Below are 14,250 nucleotides of genomic sequence, written 5' to 3'. Positions count from 1 at the left end.
CACAGGCAATCCCACAATGCTACACACACACACACACACACACAAACACTGTGGACGAGTGACACAGGCAATCCCACAATGCTACACACACACACACACACACAAACACTGTGGACGAGTGACACAGGCAATCCCACAATGCTACACACACACACACACACACACACACACACACACAAACACTGTGGACGAGTGACATAGGCAATTCCACAGTGCTCATGGCATTGATACACGAATGGCTCAAAGGGCAAAATTGCTCGTCGACAGTGTGAGGACACATCTTTAGAAAACATGTGTGATTTTTTTTAAAACACTCCTCAGTGAGTGTAGTTCTAATCAACCACTAGTTTTATATATAATAGGCACAAAAAAAAACCAGTCTATTTTTGTTCTTTATTTACATACACACACACATACACACACACACACACACGTCCTTTCTAAACACTTAATACTGAAAATATTCTTATTATTCTAAACATTAAAAAAAATCTTGAAATCAGACTATTAAAAATTTCCCTCTCCCCAGCTGGACACGGGTCCTAACGTGTGCTGGAAAACTCTTGTGGACGCTGACGAAGACGGAGCAGAGGCAGGCTTGCAGACAAGTGGGACCGACTGCCACTGCAGAACCCAAAGCTAAGAACACCAAGGAGCTGCAACAAAGAATCCAGATGACTTTCTGGATACATTCGAGAAAACCTACTCATCCTTCCGGTTTCAAAATGAATTTAAAAGTCCAGTAAGACCGCATCTGGAGAGGGTCCTGATTTCTACATGAATCTCTCAAGAGAACAGGCTGAATACAAAATGCTACTCGATTAGTTCTAGATGACTTGATAATATTTTTAAAGTAACTGTTATATACAGAATTTGGAAAAACACATCCTAAATATATTCTTTTATTGGATCTGGTCTTAAAAACTTATTAAATATCCAATTTCATTGTGATCCAAAATAAAAAAAAAAAAAAAAGAAGAACAAACGGTTTACAGCAAAATTCACAGATGGCTAACATTTTAAACGTGACCTCATCTCTGTTCCTCAGGGTAAATTTGACGGGAGTATTTTACACTCTTAAGGGGAACTGGTTTGTGGGTTTGTGACATTCACTGTGACACTACCTCATCGTGGCAACTGGTGTTTTCAGGATTTTCCGAGTCTTTGCTCTGGTTTTCCCCCTCTTCGACATTTTCAGAAGAAGTTGGACATTCCCCTTTCCCTGTGGTCTCAGTAACTGTTTGCTCGGGTAGAGGATTTGATTCTTCAGCAGCACTGTTTGGCTCTGTGTCTTGCGGTTTGCTATCTTCACTGCAGGGCTCCTGGCTCGGCTTCTCTGTCTCCTCCACAGCCTTTCTAGGGGCCTCCTTTTTCTCTTCCACAGTTTTGCTATTTAGTTGAACAGCTACTGAGGAATTTTTGGAGTCCTTGGATTTCTTGTGCATAGATGTTTGACTACTCGAACCTGAAGTGGGCAGAGCAGGCATCTTCTGGGCTTTGCCTCGCTCCGGCTGTTCTTTCTTAGGCGGGCCCCAGATGAAATTCTCTGACGGTGTGTAGTGTTTCTGGGCAAAGCGCAGGAGCTTCCTCCTCTCTCTTCTGTCTCTAATGGTATACACGAAATACTCCAGAGCACTCTGCCTGATGTTGGGGAGAGTATTCTCCACCAGAGCCTCGTGGAGAATGAATTTTACGAGAGGAGATTTAAAACTCTCGTACCCAAGCTCACCAAGGCTTTTCAGAATCCGTGTAATTCTTAAATAGTTGTGCTGGGACCTGAAAGAGAGAATTGCAGACCATGAGAGAGAATAGCATGTAGTTGACTCTGAGGTCTCGGCACAAGGCAACCTATGTGAAACTCAAATGTACAAGCCAACTCTCCTCTTGAAAAGACTCTCTATGTAAAGAATTACTGGGATTGAATGCATCCTCGCTGGTGTTTCCTTGTTTATTAAGACATATGGGGACGAGGGATCTATGAGAGCAGCTTACGACAAACCGCCAAGCATCAAGTTAGCTGGTATCGTCATAAGAAGAAAGGATGGTACAGAAAAAGATGAAAGTGTGAAAAGATGTGCACAAAACCCTTGCTACATGTTTATGCCCTAGCTTCCAAAAGTGTTTGAGTTATTAAATTAGAAGTAATTGCCAAATCATCTGGGAATATTGGAGAAAGATGTCAAATTATTTGAGATATGGAAGTGTACTAGCTCCATGGTCTTATATTTCAATAAGAGAATACAGATAAAACAGAAATCTTAATTATTTGAGCTAACCAATAACTGGGATGGATAAGCCCACACAAATTTTATTATCTCCATCCTCTTGGATGTTTGTCCTCAAAGTATTATTTTAAATTTTAATTGTCTTTTAATCTGAAAGGTGACACTTAGACATATGTCTTAGTATTATAGATCCGTAACATCAGGATTTTCTTAAAGCTTCTTTATGTGCCTGTGTGTGCCTGTGTAAGTCTATATGCATTGTGTGTGTGCAGGAACCAAGGAAGATGAGAAGAGGGTGCCAGCTTCACAGGAACTGGAGTTAGAGGCAGCGAGGTGCCACGTGGGTGCTGGGACCCACACCCTGGTCCTCTGCGAGAGCAGTAACAACTTTTAACTGCTGAGCCATGTCTCCAGCCTCAAATCTACAGTTTAAATTGTGTTTGGAGACAATGGGACTGGGGTAATATTAAGAAACCATACCACTAACCACAGGATTGATTTAGCGGTCACATCAATGTAGAGCTCTTGAGTTGAAATAACTTATTGACAAACCTCGAAACATGATGAAGCAGATACCAGGTTTGCAACACAACCACTCTAAGGCAAACAGGAAACTTAGTGTTTGCATGCACGTTCATCTGCATCTAGACATTCGCAAGCTAAAGTATTTATGTAACAGAAAGGGAAAAAGAAAGTAAAAAAAAAACAAAGATCAGGATTCTAGAATAAAATTCTCTATAATCGGGTGCTTCAGTATGATTTGATGTAAATGCCACAAGGAAAGGCGAAGTGGCAGAAAGAGTTCAGTCCCCGCACACCAGGGCACCAAGAAAGGGCTGCTCGAGAGACAAAAGGGCAGGGCTGATTTTGCCAAAAGCCTAGACAGGAAAAGGGGGAACACAGAAGGGAAATGAAACCTAAGCTGAGAGTCAGTACAGCTCGCTGCAAACAGGACCTGGACAGCTTCTTGAGGTTGATCTGCACAGCTGTGCACTTGTGCCTGGACGTATTTCACCAGCATATTTTACCACGGTCGGTCACTTGTTCGCTCGACACTACTTCATGTTGCTCTGATTAAACAGTTTTCCTCTGCTGAGCTATAAATACAACCGAGTCCCGGCCTATTCTAAAGCGTTCAAGATGCCGCCCTGCTTCAATCACATAGAAGCAATGACATTTAAGAATAAGTCACAGAAGAATCCAAATGAAAATGAAGACAGAGGAGATACGCTTCTATCATTCCACATCATTTGCCCAATTATAACAAATAAAAACTTCCGGCAATTAGGAAGCTGTAGTGGCATGCGTCTATAATGCCGGGATTTGGAAGGCAGTGCTGGGAAGATGGCAGATCTGCAGTCAGAGACCTTGTCTCCAAGACAGTCCTGCAGAGAATTCATATTTGATTCCCAGCTCCTGCTGTAGGCAGTTCGCTGCCTAGGAATACCAGTTCCACTGGACCGGATCTTCTGACTTCTGCATGCACCTGCAGATATGTGGCACACACAGAGACAAGCAGGCACACACATATACATGTAAAATACTTTGTTCAAATTAAAAAAAATGTTTTCCTCAGAGAGTTCATCTAGAGCTGGGAAAACAGACACTGGATGACAGGAGGAGAGGGAGCGAGGTGGGGCCGTGCGGAAGGGCTGTAAATTCAGGCGGTTCTTCCAGCCAAGGCTAAGAGACAACCTAATTAAGTAAAGCCTTCAGAAAGGGCTCTGGTTTTGGCTATAAATGAAAAGCCCTGACAACGATACCCTGGGGAGGACTCAAGCCTTTGATCACATTCTGTCCAGGATTTACAATTTCAGCCGCGATGTGCCAAACACGACTGTCATTCCAAGAAGCGAAAAAGTGATAGCGGTTTGCACACAGAAGTGCGGTGTGCTCGCTCTCTGCCACAGGCCGCCTTGCACACAGCCTTCTTCAACAGCGTGACAAAGCTGCTTAGAAACCATCCAGATCTGACCTTCTGTGGGACGCGGGACACAGGCAGATGCAGACGTGCTTGTCTTTCAATAGCTTACTTATCAAACTTATCCCAAGTTCTAAGTTAGCGGGTCTCCAGTGAGGAGCGTAAGCGTAAAGCTTTATGCCCACGTTTTCAAGGCTTGAGCAGAGCCGATTTGAATAGTGTTACTTAAGACGCGGGAAAAAGACACCCAACCTTAGTATTTCCACCCCTCTACCAAAGCAAGGGGAAATTCTAGGAAGATGCGAACATTTTAAAGAGCCAATGCCAAAACTCTGATTGTTTTTGCCAAAGAGAAATCACTTACGTTAGTTTTTTTTCCTTAATACTTGCCCAGTTCAGCTAATTACAAGGTGCTAAAAAAAAGTTTCTTAAAATTGTCGGTTTAGAGTCCAGTACTCCTAAGTCACGCTATAATTAAAAATGGGGGAAAAAAAAAACAGTGTGCATATGAAGAAAATATTTTTAAAACTAAACTTTGGTTCTAAGTATTAATTATCATTATACATATTCAAGCAAAAGAGTCCAGCTAAACCCATCCAAGAAAGCCGTTCAATTTTCCTTTGTAGATTTTGGAATTAACCACAAATAGATACTTGTCTTTTACCTAACTCATGCAAATAACTCTTCCTCTATTCCTCTAGTCGGAAGTATGGCCACATTGAATGAAACCATTTTTATTTATACATCATAGACCTCAGTCACGAATTTAATATAAGATATTTGCATGCATGAAGATATTAGAAACTGTTTGCATCGAAAGCAGCCTATGGCCTAGGAGAGAAGATATGAAAAACTGCAAGCAAACAATAACTATAAACTCCATGAAACGTGGCATAGAGAGAGAGAAAAGCCACGAATGGATGCAGGCAGAGGATGCAGGAAGAAAGGGCTCTTGAGCAGAATAGCCAACGTGCTATGCAGATTTGTCCTTTGGAGTTTCTGTGCTTTGCTTCAGAATGTACAAGAAGAAATAAATGCATATCTGACTAGATTCTGATTCCTATTTCTATGCCCATCAGCTAGCCAGTCAGTCCTATGCCCAATGTCTAGCTATCCCTGTGCCCAATAGTGTTCCTACACCCAGTGTCTAGCTAGTCCTACGCCCATCAGCTAGCTAGTCCTATGCCCAATATCTAGGAGTCTTATACCCAATGTCTAGCTCTCACTATGCCCAACAGCTAGCTGTTCCTGTGCCCAGTGTCTAACAAGTTCTATGCCCATCAGCTAGCCAGTCCTATGCCCAATGGCTACCTGTTCCTATGCCCAGTGTCTAGCTAGTTCTTTGCCCAATGGCTAGCTCTTCCTACTTTCCAGAGAATGGGGCCACGGGAGAAGGCCACTGGCTTACCATTGGGGCTTCACTTACTCATTCAGATGCTGAAATCTTTCTTGCCAATTTGCAGCCCGAGCAACATTTCCAGTTTTATCAATCAGCTTTATCCCAAAAAATTCTAGCATCATTTTATAAGCCAAGAAGAATCTTCTGATTGCTTCCTTTGTTTTTTTGAATTCCTATTATAAGAAGAAATAAAAAAAAGTCACTTGACATGACTCAGTAGCTATCAGGACAACAAAGAAAGGATATTAATTGGCTACCTCATGCAAGATGAATTGAGTCTGCATTACCTCAATTTCATATGTAGTTAATTCTTTAGCATAAAAGTTCAAGCCTTGTTCTCTCAGGGGAAAAAGCCTAGTTGGTTAAAAATAAAATAAAAATTTTCAATGAACACTGTCTTGAGAACACACGATTACCAAGGGCCCGCCCGGTTCAAGGTAGAGAGCATTTAACTGACCATTGAATGTAGGTGTGGTTGTGCTCCAGCTTCTCATAATCTCCCTTCCACTTACTCAGGACCTCTTCAATGTAAACCCCTAAACAGCAAATGTTTAGAAAATGAACCACTTACTGAAAACACGGTGATGGCATTTTAACATACAAGTCACCTGAGTTTTATAATAAACCATTAGTTTAAAACCAGCAACATACAAGACCGCTCCTGAAAGAGGAGCAAATACTCGGTAATGCAATAAGCCTAATTTAAAAACACACAGCAATAACTTGAATTACAAAACTCTGTACTGGGCAATGCACTCTAGAGCAGAGGATGGCAAATGATGGTCTAATGATCATCTTGTTAGTAAAGTTTTATTGGAACATAGCCAAGCACACCATTTATATACTGTCCACAGGTGCTTTTTACTGTAACACAGACCTGAGTGTTACGATGGACTATCAAAGTCTAACACATTTGCTATCTGTCTCTGTGCAGAAAAACTATTCCAAACAGCATGACCATCTCCATATGATTAATAACAACAAAAAATTACTAATGAAAACAATGCTGTGAAGTGATATATCTGTTCAAAGTCACATACTAACAAATTATTATTATTGATGATGATGATGATAACAATCTTTTCATTTATACACTAGGAACAAAGTAGCCTAGGAGAGAACACTGGTCTTTGTGCCTGTAGAAAGTAAGTCCTTTTATTATGGCCCCATGTTCTCCTATAAGAACTTAATAAAAGCCTTTTTATCCTCAGGTCTGTCAAGGTCCTTATCACTGGCCAGTTAGCTAATCTTACAGAAACAAACAACAAACAAAACCCACAGCTCATCTCATTCTTGTTTCCTCAAAGATCAGCAGCTTGTTGCCAAGGCCCCTACCAGAAATGGGGAAAGTTGTACTGAATCACACCACACTGTAGGTTTAACTGTAGGTTCACAGGTTCATCCTGTAGGTTTAACACGTTGAAGTCATTTTTCTCCTGCGTTTTTTTTTTTCTTAATCAATAGTAAATAAAACTGCACCTATGTCCACAGCTTTGCCTCCAGACTTCTGGGACACCAAAATGTTTAAGTTAATTGGATTTGGCCATTTTGGCGACACGCCTCAGGGCATCAGATCTGGACTCCCTCTCCCAAACACCACACCCAGTCTTTGAGCTCCCTTTCCGGCTTAATCACCGGATATCCCAAGACTCTGAAAGGTTCATGTCTTAGGGTTCCTAAGGCCAGAAATGACGTAGGGAGGGAAGGGCTATTTCCCTCCCACTTCGACGTCATAGCCTGGAACTGAAGGGAAGCTCGGCTAGGAACTCGAGGCAGTAACTGAAGCAGAGGCCATGGAGGAATGCTGTTTCCTGGTTGATTTCCCATGGCTCGCATGCCTGCTACCTCATACCATCCTGGACCACCAGACCAGGGATGGCACAGCTGCTCGTGAGGTAGGCCCTCCCATCTTAGACATCAATGCAGAAACTGCCCTAGGCTTTCCCACAGAGCAATAGATGTGGGTATTTTCTCAATCCAGGTTCCCTCTTCGTAAACGACTCCAGCCTGTATTAGTTAACATAAAACTAGCCAGCCCAGTTTACAGACTAGGACAGTGGTTCTCAACCTTCCTAATTCTGCAACTCTTTAATACAGTGCCTCATGTTGTGGTGACACCCCCCCCCCACCAAGCATAAAAATATTTTCATTGCTACTTCATAACTGTAATGTTGTTACTGCTATGAATCATAATGTAAATATCTGTTTCCCGATGGTCTTAGGCAAGCCCTGTGAAAGGGCCGTTCGACCACCAAAGCGGTCATGATGATGTATAGGTTGAGAACCGCTGATCTAGGACCCCGGCTAGCTGACTCATACTGTTGTGAATGTCACTCTTACTGAGAGCAAATGACAGGAATCAGGGCAATCTGGTCACCTCACACTGATCCTCCAAGGAGACTCTGGCTCCTGCTTTGCCTATACACAATTCAGACACCCATTGAGAGGCACAGTGTGCTGCCTCAGGTTTTTTTGCTTTCAAGTTTGTAATCAAATTACCATAGCAACTGTGAATTTTCGCTTTGGGTTTGGAAAAGCTCCTATGCTCGGAAGGAGGTTTCATGGGTGTGAGGGAGGCACATTTATTTGGCAGGGTTCAAACAGGGGTTGCTGTAGTGACCCAGCCCTTGATTCTGAAAAGTGGCAAAGGTAATTCTAGACACAAACAATATCTTTACAAATGTTCTAAATAATTTTTAGGTATGGCATAGCAGAAAGAACAGTGGAACTTAGTCTCTCTCTAAGATCAATTCAGCGACCCAGGAAGTCAGTCATTTAGGCTTCACGTCCCAGTTACTGCATATTCGAGATGAAAAGCTGAATTCAACCCCCTTCAAAATCTAATCATTCGAAAGTCTATGGATCCTCAACTCTCTCCTCTTTTCTGTTCTCTCTCTCTCTCTCTCTCTCTCTCTCTCTCTCTCACACACACACACACACACACACACACACACATGAGCCTACTGATGTGGGATGTCCTTCTGTATATGTGATGCTTTTATTTGTAAAGAATAAAGCTGTTTTGGCCAATGGCTTAGCAGAGTAAAGCCTGGCAGGAAATCTGAACAGAGATATATAGAGAGAGAGTAAGCAGAGTCAAGAAGACGCCATATAGCTGCCAAAGAAGAAAGACGCCAGAACAGAACCTTACCTGGTAAGCCACAGCCTCGTAGTGATATACAGATTAATAGAATTGGGTTTATTTAAGATGTAAGAGTTGGTAAATAAGAAGCCTGAGCTAATAGGCCAAACGGTGTTATAATTAATATAGTTTCTGTGTGATTATTCGGGTCTGGGTGGCTGGGAAATGAAAGAGCAGTCTCCTTCCACAGTCTACCCCCCCCCCCCGCCAAAAAAATTAAACTAAAGCAAACAAACAAAACAACTGCCCCTACTACCTCTTCAGGAACAGCCATGACAGATAACAAGGTACAGTTAACCAGTATCTTTTTCTCCACAGTTCACTAAGTGGATGACCACAACTCTAAAACCTGGGCTCTAGGGACACATCAGCCTGCATAGATAACAAGGCGAAACAAAGCTAACCCAGCTAACACATGCAGCAAACATACACAAAGTGGAGGGAAGGAAAGAACACCCAAATATCCGTTAGGATTTAAAATTTGCTTTTTTACCAACGTGGCTTACTTACCATCTGGCTTAAATGGAATTTTATTCTTATAAAAGCGAAGGTTGCTCAAGTCATTTTGATACCGAATATCTTTGAAGTTCTGCTAAAGGAAAAGATAAATTAATCTCCAGTATATGGGAACACACAAAAAAGGCACAAGGACCGTTCCGTTCCGTTTTCTTACCAGCAGAGTAAAAACCAGAAAAACGGAAAGACAAGCGTTTACATTTAAGGGGGAAATGCATTCTGTTGTCTTACTGGGTACTGATGTCGGTATTTGTACAAATCCCTCGCAGCATAGAAGCTCCTCTTTGGTTTAGCAGCTGCTTCCGTGGGATCACCACCCTAAGATACAGAGTGAAACTCCGTCACACACTTACACAGAGCATGATACTGAGACCCTCACTGACATGGAGAGTGGGACTGAGAAAATTCCAGACCAAACTCCAAAATACTCAACATCCGTAAAGAGCCCTGAACGCTGACAACCCGTCCAGATGAAGGAAACGATGACGTCTCTATACTGACGCCCATAAGTAGTGCTGGCTGGCATGACCTCCTTGTTTGTGGCACAAATTCCTGTCCTGAGCTCTATCACTAAATACAAAACTTTCGATTCACTAAATAGCAAACTCTTCAACGCCTTTGGGGGTAAATGCTAAGAATCGGTATCGATCCAGAACCGCACTCAGAATGAATTGCAAACATGTTTCAGGAGCCGATGACCAAACTTACTTCATACACCACTTGGAAAGGGTTAAGTTGGCAACTCAATTCTACACAGAAGATTCTCATTAAATCTGCATCTCGGAGCTGCACTTGAAAGTCAAGGAATATTTATGAGCGGGAAGGGGGTTTTAAACTGAATTAGCTTTCTAAACTCCTTCAAAGCACCATAACAAACACAAGGCATGAATAATCATCTGCCCATTCAATGATCAACGGGATCTAAATCAGCAAATTGGAGATAAATGCGCAAAGCAGGACGGAGCTCATTCTCGGGAGGGATGAACGTTGACTGAGGTCCTTTCTGTGTGGCAATTCACTCACGCTACTAAACAGAGGGCCACCCCTGTGAGGTCACTGTCGATGGGTAAGACGCAGGTCCCGGCATCCTTTAGCTATCGAGACCATATCATGTAGGACAAAATGCTTTTGCCCGGTGACACGCAGGACAATGAGATGGGACACGGGGAAGTCTGCGGTGCTAGAATATGAATATTCATTAAGAAAGCTGTCCCAGTCCCTTCTCTCTCATCATCTCCCGCCCTTTCTCAGTGCAGACAGACTGGCATCCTTCTAAGCAATCTTCACACGTTTCTGAGGTGGTGTGATTCTCACTCTTACTACGGGCGCAGAGCTACTTTAGCACCGAATCCTCCGACGTCTAACAGCGGCTACACTGTCATGTTACATAAGCAAGGAAAGGCTTCCATTCTGGTTCTTGCCACACTTTTCAAAATAGCTCCGCCTAGCAAGTTTCAGAATCTATTTAGCCCGAGCTACAACCACATGAATCATCACCTGCATTGGCCAAGAGCACTTTTCCATTTCCAGAACACTTCCGCGTCCCTTATTACTTCACTTGGGTCTTACAACATAGCTCACTGACCCTCATTACTGCTTGCACCTTAGAAACAAGGTTGCTGGAGCTTAGAGGAACTAAAAACAAGGCTCGGATCCCGGCAACAGTGCAAGAACTAGCTGCTTCCACGCCTGTCTAATTAGGTCTGAGCCAGTGTCCTCCCTGCTAAAAGTGACGGAAGTGATGAATATTTGAAAATCCTGTTACAAAGATCAACGAGCCAAGAGACTAGGTAAGTCTTGGTTCTGCTACTTTATATCTGTGAGGCATTTAAGAAAATCACTTAGCTGAATCTTAGTTTTATCATCTGTGTAATGAAGATTATGGCTCATGGCCTGCCTGGTCCCCAAGACAGAGTGCCAAGTGCCAACGCCTGCATCCTTCACCCTGCCAGCATCTGCCGGGTTCAGTTCTCTATCCTGGCCTCTTTCACTTCCTCAGAGAGGATTCTGCACCTTAACATACCACTCCCTTCCCCTTGGGCCATCAAAATTTCCCTCTTCCAAGCCATTCCCCAAATCCAGCAAGCATGCTTCAGTCTCTCCAAACTTAGGCATAATCTCTCGCTTGACCCAAGTCTGCCTCAAATACAGACCATGCCTACGCTCCCTTGTGATGTAAATCATCACCCAAGAATTGGGCATTTTCTCTATCTAGAATCATATTCTAGAGCTCACCCCGTAACCTAAATAAGGCTCTGCCCACAGCATGGCATTAAAAATGGGACAATTAGGAACTTTCCAAATAAATCTCTGTCTGGTAAAAATCACATCTCAATGGCCATCCCAGGTGACTTCCCAGCTATACTGAACCCCTTAAGGCCTTCCACCCTGAAGCAATGTTAGCATTGGCTGTCAGAATACCACACTCTCCTCCTGTCTTGTTTCCCGGGTCACTGTCCCCTCATTTTTTGGTTCCTCCTCTTAATCACACCCTCTGTCTAGATCAGCAGGCCTTAACCAGTAGGTCACAACCCTTTCATAGGGGTTACAGATCATATATCCTGATATTTACATTACCATTCCAAACAGCAGCAAAATTATAGCTAAGAAGTAGCAATGAAATAATTTTATGGTTGGGGGTCACCAAAACAGGAGGAACTGTATTAAAGGGTCACAGCATTAGGGAGGTTGGGAACCACTGGTCTAGAGTGAGAAGGTTTGTCCTCATCCCTCATGGCTCCTTGGTGACCTCTTATCTTGCACTGATTTTTAATTTACTTCTAAATGCCTGCCTATAGCTCCAATACTAGACCAACTATTTATAGAGAGCATTAACTACTCTTCAGTCCCTCTCAGATGCTTAATAGGACGGCAAACTTAAGACTCGACTTAACCTCTAAAGCATCTTCTGCCCCAGGCTTCGTCTTCTCAGTTACTGGTACCATGCTTTGTCTCTTGTTTATAGAGAGGTGGACATCAGCAAAGACGGTGATGAGAAACCAGACTGCAATCTACTTTAAAGGGGGAGCTGGCTGTTCCAAGCAAGGAACAAACAGGGTGAAGGGCCAAACAGAAACCAGGAGATTATTTAAGAAGCTGGGTGGTACTTACAGAGGAAAAAGTTGCCATTAATGGGTGGTCTACTTAGTCACTCAGGTTGGGGGGGGGGGATAACATTGGCTGAAATGTTATCCTGCTATTTTAACACAGATTGACCTTATTAATTAGATTATTACCCTTTTTTATTCCAAACATCTGTCAATAGCTACTTACTTGGGGAGACAAATGGAAAGATAAAACACTGGAATATGACAAATAATACTGTTTCAGGGTTCAGCATACAATGCTAGATGCAAACCAGAGCATGAGGGAAGGATGGCCCCATCCCATCCATCAGGGCCAAAGCGCTCACTTTGGTTACAGACATACTTAGGTCTGCATCTTTTTTTCCCTTTATGTTTTATGCAGGATTCTCCTTAGAAGGCTCACATTTCTCTAAAATGGTAATTAAAATGGCATGCACACACCCAAAACTGCATTCCATTTCAATAACACGCTCAACTAGCTCCTATAGGAAGGCTCTGCCGTCCTCCCAAGAAGACGAGACTTCCCCTAAAGTCACTTTGGACTTGGGGCTCCATTTTCTCTTAAGTGGTAATAGGGGGACGTTAACCTTCAACACACTGCAGACTTCTTTATAAAAAAAAAATACAGTCCCTTCATTTAAAAGTTTCTGAGGCCCGGATAGTAAAGGGACTCTCTCCCCTTTTCCCCCTCCCCCACCAACCTCCATAACGGTATTGGTCAAGTGATTTAAGCTTGGTTGGATCAACAAGTCTTCTGCGTGAAACAAAATGTTTAAGGAATGTCTTGAAGCCATTGAAAGGTATCTCTTGGGGAAACGAACCCAGGCATATTAAGTTTGCACGGGAACCTTTCTGCAATACTTTTAATGGCCGCGGACCCCCGCTGAGGGGGAGACTGCGGGTCGCTGGGCAATTGCAGTTCCTTCTTGTTCTGAATATTTAAAAAACAAACAAACAGTAACACGCACCGGTCGGGTCCTCACAATCCTCTATTTTTAGGCTGGTTCCTCCCACCCCACCTTCGCATCACCCAGCTGCGCTGCAGAGGCAAAGATAACACCTAGAGGAGTCGGGGTTTGCCTTGGGGGACTTTCCCATGGTAATCACAGCAAGGCCCCAGGTCAGCAGCGAGTCACCCAGGCAATCCTGGCCACCGCAGGCTCCCCAGGTCGGATGCCCGGGCCATGTACGCCTAGCATCCCTCCCTGCACCCCCATGGGGCCGCTCGCTGTCCCCCTCGCCGGTGCCCGGGCGCTCAGCCCTGCCGGGACCACCCCGGGTCCTTGTCCGGGGGTCGCGTACCTGCTCGGCGCCCCCCGCCTCGGCGTTGTCCTCGGGCACGGGGCTGGCGCGGGGCCGCCCTCCGGCTCTCTCGGGAGGCTGCTGGGGCTGCTCCGGTTCGCCGTGCTCCTGGCCTTCGCCACCGCCTGCCGGCGCCGGCTGCTCGGGCTCGGGTTCGGGCTCCGAATCGGTCTGCCAGGTAGAGTCGCAGTCCTCCACGGTGGTGGGCTCGCGGAAGCTGACCCCGCCGAGCAGGTTGCCCATTGAAGAGGCTGCGGCAGCGCGCTAGGGCCCGGGCATGGCCGCGTTCCGCTCGGGGTGCAGGCGGCAGCTCGCACGGCCCGCGGTGCACAGTTCAGCGCGGCCGCCGGCGCTCCAGTGCACAGGCGGGGAGGAGCCGGGAGCCCCGGGGCCGCCGCCGCACGCGTCCCTGCCCGCCCATCCCGCCGCCGCCCCGCCCCCGAGGAGCCGACCCACTCCCGAGCGCGGTCCACCAGCTCCTCCGGGACGCGCCCCCACCCCTTCCCCGGTCCCCTGGAGTGACAGGGGTCAGCTGCCCCGCCCTGTCTGGCCCGGGTGCCGCCCCCTTGGGGCTCCTCCCAGCTAAGCAGGGAGACTGATCCCGCCCAGGTCAGAGAGTGGAGGAGGTGTCTCCATCAGCAGTCGGGTCCTGCCCATAC

General features: G+C 44.9%; 1 protein-coding gene across 2 annotated transcripts; it reads right to left on the bottom strand.

Annotated features, from left to right (window-relative positions):
* Positions 1-886: 886 nt before the first annotated feature.
* On the bottom strand, positions 887-14,037 carry Ogfrl1 (opioid growth factor receptor like 1). 2 transcript variants are annotated; one of them, XM_050134531.1, is made up of 7 exons: positions 13,592-14,037; positions 9,435-9,521; positions 9,198-9,279; positions 6,003-6,081; positions 5,833-5,899; positions 5,573-5,718; positions 887-1,776 (listed from the first exon to the last, which is right to left on the bottom strand). In XM_050134531.1, the coding sequence occupies exons 1-7, from the start codon at positions 13,832-13,834 to the stop codon at positions 1,110-1,112; spliced, it is 1,371 nt and encodes a 456-aa protein (XP_049990488.1). In that variant the 5' UTR covers positions 13,835-14,037; the 3' UTR covers positions 887-1,109. The 2 variants fall into 2 exon arrangements, with proteins under 2 accessions (XP_049990488.1, XP_049990489.1); XM_050134532.1 differs by having other exon boundaries at positions 9,198-9,276.
* Positions 14,038-14,250: the final 213 nt, after the last annotated feature.

The sequence above is a fragment of the Alexandromys fortis genome, unplaced genomic scaffold (genome assembly GCF_014885135.2).
Source record: "Alexandromys fortis isolate MF-2015 unplaced genomic scaffold, M_Fortis_MF-2015_v1.1 scaffold_20, whole genome shotgun sequence".
Classification (NCBI taxonomy): domain Eukaryota; kingdom Metazoa; phylum Chordata; class Mammalia; order Rodentia; family Cricetidae; genus Alexandromys; species Alexandromys fortis.
Note: the sequence above shows the minus strand (reverse complement) of the source record. Positions and strands in the feature narration are given on the sequence as shown.

Excerpts from the sequence above, each read along its gene's own strand:
- Ogfrl1 (XM_050134531.1), bottom strand. The coding sequence starts at position 13,834 with ATGGGCAACCTGCTCGGCGGGGTCAGCTTCCGCGAGCCCACCACCGTG. Across the intron at positions 9,522-13,591 it reads AGGCGGGGGGCGCCGAGCAG|GGTGGTGATCCCACGGAAGC; the intron begins GTACGCGACCCC and ends TCTGTATCTTAG. Across the intron at positions 5,900-6,002 it reads AACCACACCTACATTCAATG|GCTTTTTCCCCTGAGAGAAC; the intron begins GTCAGTTAAATG and ends TTAACCAACTAG.